The 17,219-nt window shown below is 58.1% G+C and overlaps 1 protein-coding gene across 13 annotated transcripts in view; it reads right to left on the bottom strand.

Annotated features, from left to right (window-relative positions):
• Positions 1–11,466, bottom strand: part of PAPLN (papilin, proteoglycan like sulfated glycoprotein) — a 34,641-nt gene extending 23,175 nt beyond the window's left edge. Inside the window, exons 1-12 of one of the 13 annotated variants that reach the window (XM_038545184.1) lie at positions 11,422–11,466; positions 9,475–9,537; positions 7,032–7,147; positions 5,938–5,998; positions 5,503–5,605; positions 3,529–3,659; positions 2,444–2,567; positions 1,918–1,998; positions 1,654–1,826; positions 1,448–1,571; positions 960–1,086; positions 507–572 (exon numbers count right to left, since the gene is read on the bottom strand). In XM_038545184.1, the coding sequence (XP_038401112.1) occupies positions 507–572; positions 960–1,086; positions 1,448–1,571; positions 1,654–1,826; positions 1,918–1,998; positions 2,444–2,567; positions 3,529–3,659; positions 5,503–5,605; positions 5,938–5,998; positions 7,032–7,147; positions 9,475–9,531 (1,163 nt within the window). In that variant the 5' untranslated portion in view covers positions 9,532–9,537; positions 11,422–11,466. The other 12 variants (XR_005363514.1, XM_038545188.1, XM_038545191.1 and 9 more) reach the window with 12 other exon arrangements.
• Positions 11,467–17,219: the final 5,753 nt, after the last annotated feature.

Genomic DNA, 17,219 nt, shown 5'->3' with positions numbered 1-17,219 from the left:
CCAGCAGCAGGGGCCAGAGTCCAGGCCCAAGGGAGCACCAGCTGTCACACACAGGAGTGGACTGGGGATCCCCCCAGCCCGGCCCATCCTAACATCTGGGCCTGTACAAGTGGGGGGCAGAAAGCCCTGCACAGAAGGCCAGGCCCCATGCTCTGCTTGCCATCTCTCACCACCAAGCACTGGTCCCTACGATACAGATCCTGGCTGTGCCCCTCTTAGCTTTTCTGTCCTCACCTGTGTTCTCCTTCTCATCAGCGGCCCTGGCACCCCCAGCCAGACACCACTGCCTGTGTGTCTGACCTTAGTTGGGGTTATCTCCCAGAGGGACCATGCTCCCCACATGTGGTGTGGCCCTGCCCAGCCCTGATACACAAAGACAGGAGGAAAGGCCAGTCCCAACTGCACCGTGCAAAAGCCAAGCCCACCACCATCCTGCAAGGCCAGAAGCCACCAGGGCCATGAGGGCGGAAGGGTTGCTCCAGCCCTGCAGGGAGCCTGCAGATTACCTGTTCCTGCATGCACGCTGGGCCCCAGCAAGATGCCACACTCTGGGCCGGTGCAGGTAAGAGGTCCTTCGTGCATGAACAAAGGCATTGCTGATGCCCACAGGCCCTCTGACCCAATCCCTGGCCCATTTCTTGGCATCTGTCGAGCCAAGTCCCCTGCTGGCTCGGAGAGGGCCTCCAGTAGCTTCCCCCACTCTCCCGCCACCAGCCTGGACATTCTGGGCACTGCTCGGGCACACATGGGTGGACAGGACAGCCCTGGATCTCGTGCTCATGTCCCCTCCCACTGCTTCCTCCAGTCACGGTTGCCTCCTCCTCACTCCAGCCACATCTGTAGGGAGCCCTGGACACCCAACTGTTTGCTCAACACTTAAAGTGCTTAGAGCCCCAACTGCCTTCCCATCCAAGTGCTTGGGCCCCACCATGCGTGGAGGGGGCTGGCAAGGGCCTCACCGCTTGGTCTGCGGGCAGGGGTGAGTGCTGCAGGGGCGGCGGTCAGCCGGCCGCAGCTGGGGCTGGCACATGTGGTCAGGGTAGACCTCGTCGTCAGTGGTGCAGAACACTGCGCGGGACTGGTGACCTGCAGAGGCCCAGCCGCCGAGGGCAGGTGGGCAGTCAGCATTCACCAAATGCATTCTCTGGGCTGGGCACCACTCTGCACACCCCCCAAGTGTCGTCGTGATTAAATCAGCCTCAAATGACCCCCTCCCGGATTAGGTGCCATCATCACCCCCAATTCACAGATGAGGAGACAGGCTGGAGAGGTGCTATCTGCGATGATGGAGCCCTGCTCTGACACCGGGTCATCTGCTTAGGGCCGGGCCTCCGCGGAGAGGCCGCCCCCTTGGGGAAGCCTCCTCTGGTGCCCTTAGCTTGGGAGGGTGTTGGGGGCCCTTCCCGGAGTCCCCCGCCCTGGGTCTCACGTGCCCGGCTGCCCTCACCTCCGCCGCACTCAGCGCTGCAGTCACTCCACGAGCCGTGGCTCCAGCGGAAGCCGGGCCGGGGGCTGCCCAGGGGCAGGTGGTACTCGAAGCGCACGCCGGGGTTGGCCTCCTGGCTGAGGAGCTGTGGGCCGGGGGTCCTCGCTGAGGCCTGCCCTCCCAGGGTGCCCCTCCTCCGGCGCCCCCACTGCCCGCCAGCGCCTCACCTCGACGACCAGGGGCTCGGAGGTGGGGCCGCGAGCCAGGAGCCGCTCTGGTGCCAGGTCCCCCTCGGCCCCGCGCTCATAGCGCAGGACGGTGCTGGCTGCGGGCAGGGCCCAGGCGCCCCCGATGGTCCAGTGCCCGTTGAGGTAGTAATCGCCCAGGACGTTCTTCACCGCTGCGCAGGGGTGAGCCGCTCGGTCAGCTGGGCGGGAGGGGAGCCCGCAGCCCTGCCGCAGCCCAGAGTGGCCCCGACCGACCGCACTCACCTAGGAAATTCCTGCTGGCGGCCACCTCCTCCACGCGGATGCTGGTGGCCCCCATGGGAATGATGAGGATCTGGTTGTAGCCTGGGGTGGGGTTGGGGGTGGGGGGCAAAGAGACTCTAGGACCACCCAGGTCCCTGGCAGCCCAGATGGGCTCAGGGACCTGCAAGCAGGACATGGGCAGGCCGAGCTGCTCCAGGGAAGAGCCCTCCAGATGGGGGAAGCAGCTTTACAAAGGTGGGAAGGGGGGGCAGGCTGGGGTACCTGGTAGGGGACAGCTGGGGACAGAGGGAAGGGTTGAGGAGGGGCATCCAGCCGGCATTACGCTGGGTGAGTGAGCAGAGGTCCTTACTAGCCTGAGCCTACAGGCACACGTGAAAGGCTCCAGCCTCCACCCTGAGCGACCTGAGTGCCCCATCAGATCCCCCTCAGTGTTTCGAGGCTGACTCAGCTGGAACGGAAGACAGGCAAGGAAGGGACAGGCAACAGACCCTCATCCACTGCCTGCAGATCCCCAGAGGACCCTCACCTCTGCTGAGGTCATTGGAATCAAAGGTGCCCGTGACAGGGTAGCAGGTGGTACCATCACCCCCACACTGCAGACACTTGTCCTCCTCCTTTGATGAGTCTAGGTTGTGGTCACAGCCCACGACCTACCAGGCAGGGACGAGGAGGAGATGAAAGACACCAGAGGGAGTCACAGACACACCGGGATTCGAACCCTGGTTGATGGTCAGGTCAGGGAGGGGCAGTCGCTATTCGCCAGCCATCGAAGCTGAGTGAACACTGGATCTGGCCTGTGGCTGACAATCTACATTTTCTGCCAGCTTAGCACCCATCTCCCCTTTTCTGGAAATGATGCCTCATTTTTCTTTGGGGGCCACCTCTCTCCCAGTTTGGATAGAGCACCCCAACAGTGGGTGTTGGCAAATCAGTGGATTCTATACCTTGCTCAAAGAGAGTGTGGGCCATGGGAAGCCCTCAGCCAAGACAAATCAAAGGCAATCCCAGGTCACTGGAACTCCTGGGAAGAGGGTGCCCTTGCCAGCCAGAGCTTGGACCTGCTGGTGGCCATCTGCACACCTCACAGGACCCCAGTGCTGATCCAGAGGAGAATAAAGCCAAGAGGCAAGGAGACATTTCCAGCACCTGCAGCCAGCCAGCCCATCCCTCCATGGCATTTTCCTCTCCACCCCTTTGTCAGTTTTAGTTCAGTTTCTGTCACTTGCCACCCAGAGGGTTGCTCCTATTGTGGTGCCAGTTTTCAAAGAGCAAAGGTAAGAAGGTCACATGGCATCTGTGGGCCGGGGGTCCTCGCTGAGGCCTGCCCTCCCAGGGTGCCCCTCCTCTGGCGCCCCCACTGCCCGCCAGCGCCTCACCTCGACGACCAGGGCCTCGGAGTTGGGGCCGCGAGCCAGGAGCCACTCTGGCGCCAGGTCCCCCTCGGCCCCGCGCTCATAGCAAAGACACTCTTTGCTCAATGCAAAGACACCTAAAAGCTGGTCGTCAGAGGACATCAACCTCATGAAAGCCACTGGCCCTGCTGGTGCAGGGCAGGCAGACATCCCCAGACCAGCCCCCCAGGTGGGCAGTGGATACGGGGCCACAACTCACCCGGCAGCTGCCATCCACACAGACGTCCCGTTTGCCAGGCTCACAGGGTGTCCCGTCCACGACGGCCTCCCTGTGCTTGTAGTAGAAGTTCTCCCCCTTGGGAATGCAGTTCAGTTCACACCTGTTCGGGGCTGAGGCAGACAAAGGAGAATGCTGAGATCCCAAGCAAGCTCAGGTCCCATCCTGGGAACAGTGAGGCAGGGCCCAGAAGCACACAAATGGTGGAGAAAGCATCCTTGCATTGGCTCCCCCAAGTGGCTCAGAATCCCAACCCAGCCCTGAAGGAAGCAAAGTTCACAAAAATGATGCCTCTCCGGGGATCAGTGGAAGAAAAATTCCAAAATGAGGAAAAAGCTAGCTGCTTGGAGAGGTCTAGCTCAGCCTTATAATAAGCCTATGTGTTAACAATAAGCTCCTCGGGATCCCTGGGTGGCGCAGCCGTTTAGCGCCTGTCTTTGGCCCAGGGCGTGATCCTGGAGACCCGGGATCGAATCCCATGTCGGACTCCCGGTGCGTGGAGCCTGCTTCTCCTTCTGCCTATGTCTCTGCCTCTCTCTCTCTCTCTCTCTCTCTCTCTCTGTGACTATCATAAATAAATAAAAATTTAAAAAAAAACAATAAGCTCCTCTATGTCAGTTATTAACAGAAAATTACGCACATTGACTATGCCGTAAAGTACGGAGACTACACAATAACGTGGGAGGCCACGCAATGCAGAATGGTACTACATAATAATTACAAACATGTAAGCATATATATATAGAGAAAATAATGTGGAAAGGGCTAGAATGCAATGCTGGACCAAATCCTATGAAAGGTGTGGGGTCAAGGTCATTTAGAGGTTTTAATTTTTATAGCCATCTAAATACTATATACACGTTGTTTAAGCGACCAAAAGTGCTAATAGGAAGGCAATCTCTACCACAGAGAAGGCAGCCCTCCGTGACCCTTTCCTGTGTGTCCTGGTTTTTCTATATAGATATATTTAGGGCACCTGGGTGGCCGTTGAGCATCTGACTCTTGATTTCACTTCAGGTCGTGATCTCGGGTTTGGGGATCAAGCTCAGTTTTGCTCCACGCTGGGCATGGAGTCTGCTTGGGAGTCTCTCTCTCCCTCTCCCCCTGTCCCTGCTTGTGAGCTTACGCATTCCCAAATAATCTTTTTTAAAAAATCTATGGATATATTTAAATTATCCAGGAGGAACAATGAATGCCAACAGGCTCCCTTGGGGCCACGCTTCTAGCCAAGACCCTCTTTCCCATCCAGTAACACACACAGGATATAAATGTTCAGTGATTTGGAATCCAAAGTGCCATAACCTCCAGGAGTCATTTGCAATGAGCAGCGACCACTAATACTCAGAAGAATTACCCTAAGGGATCTTCTGACTCATCTAAAATGTTCTAATTTTATACCCATGTTTTTTTCTTAAACTATATTGCTCTAAAAATGAATCACCCTCCTCAAAGCTACTCAGAGCAAGCCCTTGGGCCCCAGAGATCCTGAGTAAATGGGCTCTCACTATACTAAGCCCCTTGCAGCCCCGACCTGCAGTTGGCCCAAACTTGGACCCCACCTGACCAGCGCCCCCCCACCCCCTGGCCTCTGCGCATCCTGAGGACCTCTGTGCACCATGAGGAATGCTCCCAGAGCAGGCCAAACAAAGCAGGCTCCAAATGGCACAGACATGGCCTAGTAGCTGTGTTTGAAAATGTGTAGAGGGAAATAAAGGATGGAAAGACCTCAAAATGACTCCCTCTCTCTCCCCGCTGTGTTCGAAGAGCACCGGCTGGGAGTCCTGTGAGTTTTTAAAATGTATTGACAGAGCATCCGTAACACGGTGGTAAACACTGTGTAATGGAAAATCAATGCACAGAAGAGATCCCGAACATGGGGGTGGGGGGCGCGATGGCTCAGCCCAGGACCACGCAGGTGCAGCGGCTGGGGTGCGGGCGCTGGGGACCTCCACCTACCTCCGTAGTAGGGCAGCCACTTGTACCGCCTTCCCTGGAAGTCCTGGCTGTCCAGCTGGGAGCACTGCTCCGCCCGGAAGTCCCTGGCACCCTCGGGGCAGCTCTGCGGGGGGCCGGCGGGGGAGAGAGGAACAGATGGGGCCTCCGTGGGGGTCCGCCCTCCCCACTGCGCCTGGGGAGGTCTGTCCCGTCCCCAACAACCGCTCCCCGCTCACCCCAGCGGCTCAGGACAGGGCAGTGGGCCCCTAGGGCTCCCGAATGCCCCCCTGCAGGGGCGCGGGGCTGTTTGGGGGGAAGCTGTCACTGTGGGTGGGAGGCGAGGAAGGGGCTTCCCGCAGCGCAGGCCATGCACCAGTGAGAGGGCGCCCCGGGGACTGGGAGGTCAGCCAGATGGGGGGTCCCAGAAGCTGGCGTCCCCACTCCTGTGGGCTTTACCTCGGTGTGGCAAGAGCGGTGGCTCCGGGTGGGGCCCACGCAGTTGGAGCCCCCATCTCTCCTGAGGATGAGAGCACGGAGGAGCCCCGAGGCCAGAGGACCAACACCCCCGCCTCCTCCCCTCCTCCCGGGCTCTCCCGCAGGCCACGCCGGGCAGACGAGGGGCGCCCACACACGCGGCCCCTCGGGGAGCTACAGTGAGCCCCGTGTTTAGACTTTATGCTAGACTCAGAAGTCTATCCCGGAGTTCCTCTAACTCGGGGCTACCCTGCTCTTACAGCACATTTCCAGAGAAAACCCAAATTCTGCCTTTGGAGATAAAATAAGATGTAGTATATACCCACCTGGTGAGGTCACTGTGCATTTACGGAGTATATGGGCCTGGAGTAATAGCTCCTGTCTCTTCCTCCGCACACGAGGTTCTCAGGGATAGGGAGTTATACCCACTCACAGGCAAAGGGTCCCCCCACCTTGTGTTGTGCCCCACACCCCTCTGGCACCTATCAGAGTACACAGCACCTCTTAGGTGCTTGATACTTCACTTAAAGTGGGAGGCGTCTATACACAACAAAGAGGCCAAAGGGAGAGAAACAGCACAGGTTAAGAATTGAAGCTTGTTGGGCAGCCCCGGTGGCTCAGGGGTTTAGCGCCGCCTTCGGCCCAGGGCTGATCCTGGACACCTGGGATCGAGTCCCGCATCGGCCTCCCTGCATGGAGCCTGCTTCTCCCTCTGCCTGTGTCTCTCATGAATAAATAAATAAAATCTTAAAAAGAAAAAAAAAAAAGAATTGAAGATGGTTCATTCACCAAAAATTTAGGGCACCTGCCACATGCCAGACACAGCGTTCGGAACTAGAGACTCAGGGGAGGGTGGAGCACACACGGCTCTAACCCCCTGAAATCAGGCTGATTGTTGGAATAAGTGTAGTGGGAACCGACGTGATTTCAAATTCTCCATCCAACCTGCTCCCGCAACAAAACCTATTGTTTGGTGGGGGCCGGCCAGGTCCACGCGGGTGACACCAGGACCAGCTGACTCCCGGGCAGCCTGCCCCCTGTCCTCTCCTAACAAGCCACCCGTCCAGCCCTCCTACCTCCGGGAGTAGCAGGGGCGCTCCCGGAAGCTGATGCCCCCTCCGCAGGTCCGGCTGCAGGGGCTCCAGGTACCCCAGGGGCCCCAGGTGTCACTTTGCCGCCTCACCTTGGGAGCCTGGAGGAAAAGACACGCTCAGAAGTGTGAGTCTGCACTCAGTCCCCTCGGGCTCACCGGAGGGTTCCTGCCGAGAGATGGTCCCCTGCCTCACCTTGGGAGCCTGTGAGTCTCTCTCCCAGGCGCCCCAAACACTCACAGAACGAGCCAGCTTCCCCCCTCCAAGGAGCTGCGAGCCTTTACCAACCCGCCCTTGCTTCCCAAGAGGCAGATGGCCACTCTCCGCAGGAGGGAGGGACGCAGCCCCCCAGAGCCCAGGGCCATGCCCCCCTCCACACGGTCTCTCCCAGAAAAGAAAGTACATTTGGCTGCAGCCCCAGGAAGCACAGGCACGTCTTGTTTCCCCCTAATTACCCCAACCACGAGCCCCTGGTGTGTAGCCAGAATGAGCCTGTCCTGTCCGCCCTCCGCTGGCTTGTCCTCACCTGCTCCAGCGGCTCTTAGCACCCAGCCTCTCCCCCTGTGACTCGCTCCCGCCCCCCCCCCCCCACAAGGTACCTCAGAGACCCTCTTTCCTGCTGTGCTGTTCCCAAAACTGCCCTGTGCAGGGGTGGGTGTGAGAGCGTGGGAACCAAGGCAGAGGAAGCCACCCCTGACCAGCCTGGGGTTGGCAGGTGGCGACTGGGCATGCTGGCCAGGCCGCATCTCCACTCTTCTTCTCCCAAACCCCTGTCAGCACTGAGAAGGGCAGAGAAGCACTTGGGGATACCCCCCCCAGAGCCCCAAACGAGAGGCAGTTGAGCTGTGTGGGCACAGTGGAGGGCACAGGAGAGCTCACCGCCCCACCTGAGCCCACAGGCGGTGCGGAGGGGGAGGCAGGAAAGGTTATTCAGGTGTTTCTAAGGCAGAAAGCACCTACCAGGACCCAGGGTGTTGTGTACACCTGGACTCATTTCACCTGCACAGTTAAAGGGACTCTAAGGTCTGATTCGTTTATGGCCATGCAGCAGTTAGAGGGTGGCTCTGGGTTTCATCCTGGGGTCCTGACGCTGGCAGCCCCTCCACCTAAGTGGTGGCCTTCATCAGGGAAAGCCTGTGCCAAGGACGACGGGGGCGGGTGGTGGCAGAGGTGACTGTGGGAAGTGATGGAGAGGACGTGAAAGGAGGGCTCTGGCCCACCTACCCCTCTGACTGTGGCCAGTGCTGGGTCAATGCGGCTTTGGAGGAGCGCCCACTGGCCACCACTGGCGTCCACCTCTGCCCGCCCCTGCCAGGAGGCCCTTCTCATCCTTGACTAACACTCCACAGTGGTGGCATTTCCCTTCCCTTCCCCAAGGACCGCCTGCCTCGCGGAGGGGTGGGCAGAGCTGTGGGGCTCCCCCTGCGAAGAGCTCTCCAGGGGCAGGATGGGACCTGGCTGCTTCTGTGCTCTCTACCCTGTCAGTGCCAGGAGAAGCTTGACCAGAGCAGCATCCAGGACAAAGCCCACCTCTGTGGACCCTCCCCTCCACAGAGGTGGGTCCTGCCTTCTAGAAGATTTCTTATATAACCTCAGGATCCAGGTTTGCTTTCCGGGGAGCCCCGTCCTTTGGGCCCCGGTAACAAAACAGCTAGTCTGATCACTAGTTGGCTCCTGCATCCACGCTCTAAGTTTGCGCTATAATATGGTAGCCGTTAGCTACAGGTGGCTGTTGAGGTTAATTCAAATCAAATCAAATCAAACACTTCATCCTTCCGTTGCACTGGCCACGTTTCATGTGCTCAGTGGCCACAGGACCAAGTGTCTACCTTACCGGACAGCACACTTTTGGAACATCCTTTACCATCTCAGAAAGTCCTACCGGCTGTCCCTGCTCCATCTAGAGCTAAGCCCCCAGGGGGAGGGGAACCACTAAGCACAGTAAGCTGAGAGGCAGCTCAAATCGGTCGAGGGCAGATGATAGGATGGGCCTCTAACCCTGCACCTTGGCTGGTGCCAGCACCACCCCTTCCCCTTCCTTCCACTTTGGAAGAGCGCCCTGGATTGGAGGGTAGCATTAGGGTGCACCCAGCACCTTCTGAAGGAGGAGGGCGCTGGGAAGTTGCACGCTGCGCCCTGCAGCGGGGACGGCCTCTCTGGGCACCTGGGACTGGCCCTCTTCAAGGTTCCACCCCGTTTTGAAAGAGCTGAGGGTCCCTGGGTTCCCCACCAGCTGCCCCGCGCAGGTCTTGGCCGCAGGACGCGGCCGCCCCGCCGGGAGAGGGGGGAGAGGGGGCTCCAGGCTGCGGCGGGGCGGCTCCCCCCTCGTCCCAAGCCCCAGGGCGCCCTCCCCGCAGAGGCCTGGGTTGGGGCGAGCCTCTCCCGCTCCCCAGCTGGGGCCCCGGGGGCCGGGCAGGGCCGCACTCACCGAGGCCCCGGGCGCGGGCGCCAGCAGCAGGGGCGCGAGCAGCAGCAGCAGCCGCATCTCCGCCTGCGGGAGACGCCGGGGTTGGAGCGGGCGCCGCGGGGCCGGGCTCGGGCCCGCAGGTGACCCGGGAGCCGCGGAGGGACGACAGGGTGTGTGTGTGTGTGTGTGTGTGTGTGTGTGTGTGGCCTCAGGTGCGCCCGGGCCGTCGCACTCACGTGGGGGGCCGAAGGCCTGTCTACTACTGGCTTCCGCGAGTTCAAGACTACCCTCTTTCAATAGTTCAAAGGGTAAAAAAAAGGGGGGGGGGGCAATTAAAAAATACCCGTTGCTGGAAGACAAGTTCAGAATCAAAGCAATGAGTCTCACGGTTTTAATTTAGCAAGAGAATTTCTTTTTTAAAAAGCCATTACACCAAAAAAAAAAAAAAAAAATGGCCATTACACCAGTTGTTTTAAAGACTTAATATAATTTTTTAAAAGAAACCCTCCAAAGATGCTTTCAAAAAAGCCAGTTGTATCCTGCTTTAAACCCAAGCCAAAAAAAAAAAAAACAAAAAAAAAAATAAATAAATAAACCCAAGCCAGCATTTCTCTCCACAAGAAAAGCTCCACGGGTAGGTTCTGTCACCAGTGTGCCAGTGGTGCTGTGGGAGTATGCAGGGTGTGTGTGTGTGTGTGTGCTGTCTGGGTGTGCAGGCTGTGTGTGACTATGCAGGAGTGCAGTGTGTGCCCATGTCCAAGGTACTGTGTGTTGGTGTGTGTGTAAACTCTGTGTGCAGTGTGGTGTGCATATGTGAGGAGTGTGTGCGTCTGTGCACAGTATGTGTGCATGTGTGTACATGTCAGTGTACTGGAGAATGACATAAGCAATATGCTCCTTCAGTACGAAACATTAAACAAGTATTGACTTGCACATTTAAATCTGAAAATCCATAATTCTACCAATGTCCTAAACTTTTTGAAGTACGATGTGACTTCATTTTGCAAGGGCGAAACTGCATGCACAAGCCAGGTTCAGCAAAACTTAACCTGGCACATTTGGCGACCTACATGCTTCGTTAATTTAGCACAGACAGTGATTCCTTTAGTCATTGTTGTCACAGTCACATCAGAGGCTCCCGGGGCTAGCAGGCGCGGGGGGGGGGGGGGTTCTGCTTCTGCTCCCCACTCGCCACCACCCCGAGCGACCTGGCTCTGCGCCCACAGCTCCCGCAACAGCAGCGTGCGGCAGGGGCAGGGGCAGGGGCAGGGGCAGGGGCAGGGGCAGGGGCAGGGGCAGGCCCGCGTCGCTCAGCGAACCCGGTCCTGGGGCTGAGGACCCGCCGAGCGACCAGGGACGCTTCTCTGCCGGCGGCCGCCTGGGGCGCAGGTGAGCGCCCGGCGGGGGGGGGGGGGGGCGGAGGAGCGGCGGCCGCAGAGACTTCGCCTGCAACCGCCACCCCCTGCTCCGCGCTGCTCCGGTTACCCTAGATCGAGCCCCGCGCTGCCGCCCCGAGGTCCCAAATGCCCTATTTCAGTTCACTTGGGAGAGAAGCAGAAACAAAGCAGCGTCCGACTGCAGGGCCAGCCCTGGGTCCTGCCCCCCCTCCTCGGCGGGGCTCCCCCAGCTGCCCGGGGGCAGGGCCCGCCGCGCCCCGGCCGCCCCGACTCAGGAGGCGGCCCCGCGAGGGTCGCGAGGAGGCGCCCGCCGCCCGCCCTCCGGCCGCCCCCTCCCGCCGACAGGTGCGCTTCCCACGCCGGCGCGGGGCCACCCAGCAGGTGCGCGCCCCGGGGCACCCGGGGGGGCGCTGGGTCTCGGGAGCCCGTGCCTGGGCGGGGCAGGGTCGGGGGGGCGCGGGGCGAGCGGCGACCCGGCGGACGGGGCGGGGCGGGGCGGGGTCCCCTCCGGGCTGCCCCCTCCCGGCCCGCGCAGCCCCTGCCGCCGGGTCCCTGTGCTGCGCTCGCCTACCTGTCCCGGGGCGCGCGGCCCGCCTGCGGCTCCGCCGGTGCCCGCCCTGGGAATGGGAGGTGGGCCTGGCGGCGCGGCCCGCCCGCGGAGGTTGGACTTGTCTCCCCGCCGCGGGCTGCCTCCTCCCCGCCCCGTCTCCCCCCACCCAGCCCTGCGGACTCCCATCCGCAGCCCCGGGGGAGCGGCCCGCGCGGTGACGGGCCGCGTCCCCTTGGGTCTGTGCGGGGCTTGGCGTGCCCTCCATCCTGGGTTTCCCCTCTGGGGCGGGCACCAGCCACCACCCCGTCCCTCTCCCTCTCCCTCTGTGCCGAGCCACCCATCTGTGCATCATCCCCCCCTCCACGCCCATCGTACCTACAGCACACCCCTGTGTCCAGCCATCTGCTCCTCTTCCACCCCTGAATTCTATACAGGGAGACCTCACTTTATCCTGCCTCCTTGGGGTTGTGTTAGAATTTGGGGGGGGGTGTGATTTGCTATATTCCACTTTGCAAATAATTTTGCATTTTTTACAAAATGAAGGTTTGTGGCAACCCTGCCTGGAGCAAGCCGGTGGACACCCATTTTTCCAAACTGCTCTTGTCCACTCGGTGTCTGTGTGTCATGTATTGGTAACTCTTGCAATATTTCAAAATGTTTCATTATTTTCTGTTTGTTATGGTGATCCCGGGTTATGATGCCCTGAAAGCTCAGATGATGACTAGCATTTTTCAGCAATAAAGTATTTTTTAGTTAGAAAAATTGGTTTTTTAGCAACACCTGCCTGGCTCAGTGGGTAGAGCATGGGACTCTTGATCTCATTGGTTGTGAGCTCAAGCCCCACTTTGGGCATACAGTTTACTTTATTTTTAAGGTTTTATTTATTTATTCATGAGACACACACACACACAGAGGCAGAGACACAGGCAGAGGGAGAAGCAGGCTCCCTGTGGGGAGCCCGATGTGGGACTCGATCCTGGGACTCCAGGATCACACCCTGAGCAGAAGGCAGGTGCTTAACCACTGAGCCACGCAGGCGTCCCATACAGTTTACTTCTTAAAAATTGTTTTTCTAGGGATCCCTGGGTGGCGCAGCAGTTTGGTGCCTGCCTTTGGCCCAGGGTGCAATCCTGGAGACCCGGGATCAAATCCCATGTCGGGCTCCCGGTGCATGGAGCCTGCTTCTCCCTCTGCCTGTGTCTCTGCCTCTCTCTCTCTCTGTGTGACTATCATAAATAAATAAAATTAAAAAAAAATTGTTTTTCTAGACATGCTATCGCACCCTTAATAGACTACGGGATAATGTAAACTAAGGTTCATATACACTAGGAAACCAAAATTTATTTGACTCACTTTATTAGGACATTCACTTTATCGCAGTGGTTTGGAACTGAACCTGCAGTATCTCCAAGGTAGCCTGCACTTGAGCCAGAGCTGAGTTTCTCCACACATACACTGCTGTTTCCTACCCTTCTAGCCAGCTTTTTCCTACTGCCGAGAATGCACCCTGGAAACCCACTCTACCTTGCAAACTCCTACTCATCCCTCAAGGCCCTGGCCAAATGTCACCTCCTCTAGAAGAGGTCCTCACACCATAGCAGGCAGAGTTGGTGCCCACCCTGCTTCCGAGGTCTCTGTCCCTATCTGCTCTGGTTTCCGGTGTGTCTATGCACCTGTGGGAATCTGAGTCTCTCTGACTCCGCTGTAAGCAGAGGATGAAGCTTGCCTCACCATCACCTGTGCCCAGGGCACTTGTTGGGATCAAGGTAGGCGCTCGATAACTGTGGTAAATTTAGTTTCCTTTCCTAGTTGTCCTTTTTGTCAACAAAGGCACTTCTTGCCTGCCATCGCTTTTGTGAAACTGAAAATCACCTACCCCCAGGAAAATAGCATTGGCCCTGGGCCACGTGGGAGGTGGGGAGGTCGCTAGGCTGGTGCGGTTCAATCCTCACCCTCTCAGACCTCCAGGCCTTTGCTTACCCTGACCACTCTGGTCAATTCCTCCCGGACCTCCACTGAGGCAGAGAAAAGTCACCAGTGAGAAGCTCACCCCTTGTTCAGATCCCCCCACCCCACTTCCTAGCCAGGTCCTGTGGGCCATTCCTCTAGGCTGTCACTGATGTTCAGACCAAATGCTTACTGAAACATTAGCATTTTGAATCTGTCCCACTTCTTACCCATCAGTGAAGAGAGAGAGAAGCAGCAGCAGCTGTGTAGCAAGGGCCCCTGGGGACTGGTGTGAATTCTTAGGCAAAGATAAAGCTTGGCAGAGACAAGAGAGTGGAATTAGCCAAAGCCTGTCTAGAAAAGGAAAATAGTTCCTTCCATCAGCCAGGAATTTTCTGAGCTTGGTCAAAGGTCCCCATCCAGGAGGAGGAAGCTGCTTCTCCTGCTGTGGGGGGTGGGTAGCTGAGGCACCTTCCTTCCTGGCCTGTTCCTGTTTTTCCTCCAGGATCCCCTCTCAGACACCCGGGCCATGATTTCTTACTCCCCGCCCTGCCCCCACCCAGAGCAGGGGTGGGGCAGGGAGGCAGAGCCCACACACAGTGCTGCAGCCCCGGACCCACCAGCAAGGCCCAAGCAGTTACTGGCTTGGGCAAGAAGTTCCCAACAAGCCTCAAGTTCTGCTGCCCCAGAGACGTGCTGAGTACGGTGCCCAGCACACAACTGTCCACCAAAAACTGGTGTGCACAAATGGTGCACATACCATTTAGAAAGAAGATTCCAGGGGAAAGGGGGAGACCTTCCCCCTCCGCACTGGCCCGACACCCCCCATGCTCCCTTCCACCTGGGGGGCTGAGTGGCCCAGGGTGGCAGAAGGAGTGCAGCCCTCGGAGGCAGACACCCCTAGACTGGGAACCCGTCCTGCTTCTTGTAGTGTGATTTTAGGAAAGTCGTGTCACCTTAAGCCTCAACGTGCTCACCTGAGCCCCACGCAGAGGGTGGGGGGGGGGGGAGTAGTTGGCTTCCATAAAGCGCCTACTAAGTGCTTGGCAAAAGTTAATTCCTTCTGCCCCACACTCCCTCTGCCTGTGCCCTGGATTTCTTACATCCAGATCATCTCTGCAGATTGCAGATCCAGGGACACAACCTAGAAATCAGTGGCCGGATCTTTTTGTAAGGCTGAGGGGGGATGGAACCCTGGAGAGAAAAGGGAGAAGGCAAAACCCCAAGAGCCTCAGGGTTCCCAGGATTCGCCACTTCCAGGAAGCCTTCCATTATGCCTCCTCTGTGCTCCCGGGGCGGGGGGCGGGGGAGTTGCACTTTGGAACTACGATAGGGATACATTTGTCTCTCTTTCTCCCTCTAAATTGTGGACATTGCAAGGTCAGGGATATGGGTTTTTTTTCCCTTCTTTGTACATGCATCAGAGGTTTGTGGCAGCCCTGAAGGTGTCCCTCAAGAGAGCATGGTGTAGGGAGCAGGGCTGGTGACAGCTTCCAGTGACCACACATCCGGTCTCCATCACATTCTGAAGGCCACCCCGCTTCCTGCTCCCACCTGCTTGTCTTCGCAGCGCTTCCCCTCACAGAGCTCTTGCACATCTCAGCTGATCTGCCACGCAGGGTTCCTGGTTGCAATCCACAGAAAAAGATGCAGTTCACGTAAACAGAAAATTTGCTTGGGGTAAGGACATCGAGCGCTCATGGAATTGACAGGAAGGCTAGAGGGTCAGGCACAGACAAGGGCCGGAGTCCCTGCCAAGGTCATAGATCATGGGCCAGGAATGGTTCTGGTAGGACTGTCCTGCTGGACACTGGACTACTGCCACCACCTCTTTCAGGTCACACTAACCCATATCGCCCCCGGATAAAGCCCTGAATGGCCTTTGTAGACGCCAACCCCAACAGGAGCATGCCTGCGCCCTGACCACCAAGACCTAAGAAACAAAAATTGGCAGGTTCCCCAGATGGGAACCTCGTTCAGAGGCTGGGCTACCCCCTATCCCCACCCCCCCAGAAAACAGATGTCTGCCACCTCCCTGCAGCACTGATCACGTGGTATTTGTTGAGCTTAGAGGATGCTGCTTCTCTTCCTCCCTTTCTGATGGTTGTTTATTCATTCCTTGAACATTTGAGGGCCTGCTCTGCCAGAAGCTGGGGACAGACCTGGCCGGTGGTGCTAAACGTTTACCAACCAGCTCTCTGGAGGAGATTAAGAGCATTTATCAATGCCCATGGCGTAAATCCTCCATGGCTGTTTTCAAGCTACCAAGGCACAAACCACAGAGCAGAAGCCGTGGCCTCCAACGCACAGGCTGTCCTGCCCTTGGAGCCTTCACATCCTGGGGGCGGCGTGGCATTGCAGCATGTGGCCGGGGAAGTCTTACGGCCCAATAGCCGGGAGCGCCACTGTGCCACAGCCCGCTGGGAACCCAAAAGGAAAGAGAACCCTTCACATGGGAGGACCCCGCCATTTCTCTCCACCTGCCCTTCACCCTCCCACCCGTATAGCGTCTCCCTCGGCAAGAGTCCCAGCGGGGGGGCGGGGGGACTCGCACAGCTAAGTGCTCCTTACCTGTCTGCCTGCCCCTCGAGCCCGCTTCCAGGTCCCCCGCTAATCTGTTGTCCTCCCCCTCTTGCTGCCACATCCGAGTCAGGACCTTGAAACAACCAAGCCAGACCATGAGAGTGAGAGTCCAGTGCTCAGTATGTCTGGCAGCTGCCGCCCTAAGGATGCCACCTGGCCTTTGGAGGGGAGTTTTAACCCCAAAGCTGGGACAGAGATATAACTCCCCGGCCCTCCCTGCAGACACGAGGGCCATCCAGAGAGAAAGAATACGTCCTGGGGGACACCTGGTGGCTCAGTGGTTGAGCATCTGCCTTTGGCTCAGGGCCTGATCCCAGGGTCCCGGGATGGAGTCCCGTATCGCCCTCCCATGGAGCCTGCTTCTCCCTCTGCCTGTGTCTCTGCCTCTCTCTCTGTGTCTCTCATGAATAAATAAATATTTTTTTTTTTTTTAAAGAATAAGTCCTGGGATGTCCTTCAGTGACATCAGGTCTGACACCTGCCCCATCTTCAACCCAGATCCTGGGACAAGTCACCAGTAGGGACGGGGAGACCATTTGCAGAAACCAGTTGAGGCAGGAGACCAGTCAGGACAGCAGCAACACAGGGGAGAAGGGGGCTTTCCAGAAAACCTGCCCTGTTTTGGTTTCCCCTCAGCAGCTCCAGCCTCAGAGATTTTATCCCTTTCCTTCTACACAGGAACACACACACACACACACACACACACACACACACACACACAAACACACACCTATAAGGAGGGGCTACAGTATCCTCTGCAGAAACTAACCCCACGAGCTTCTGAAGACTAAGGGAACAGATGTGAGGAGCCCACCCTCACCCACACTCTGCCTCCCAAGGGGGAGAAGGATTTGAGGCCCAGGCCCCTACAAAGGTCAGTATGGGATGTGGGACCAGCCCAGGCGGGTCCCCCTCAGCACAGGGTGGGTGCCCCAGCATCCAGAGTACACTTGGCATCCTGCAGCTGATTGCCAGCAGCCTTGGGGTCTCCATCAACAGTGACAGAGACAGGGCAAGTCCTCCTTCCCTCCGTGCAGCCCCTGCATCTCTGGCCTAGCATCTCTTGCTCTGTTGCTGCTATTGCTGGGGGGCTGCCAGGGAGGCACCTGATTGGGACCCCCACGGGGCCAGTTGCAGTTGCCAGGGCTTTTGGGTCCCTTCTTCTCCTTCTTTCTCCTTCTCCATCTTCTTCCTTTTAAGATTTTACTTATTTGAGAGAGAAAGAGAGCACATGCGTGTGTTTGAGTGTGAGCACAAGCAGGGGTAGTGGCAGGCAGAGACAGAGGGAG

Source organism: Canis lupus, chromosome 8 (genome assembly GCF_011100685.1).
Source record: "Canis lupus familiaris isolate Mischka breed German Shepherd chromosome 8, alternate assembly UU_Cfam_GSD_1.0, whole genome shotgun sequence".
Lineage (NCBI taxonomy): Eukaryota > Metazoa > Chordata > Mammalia > Carnivora > Canidae > Canis > Canis lupus.
This window is presented reverse-complemented; position numbering and strand designations above follow the sequence as displayed.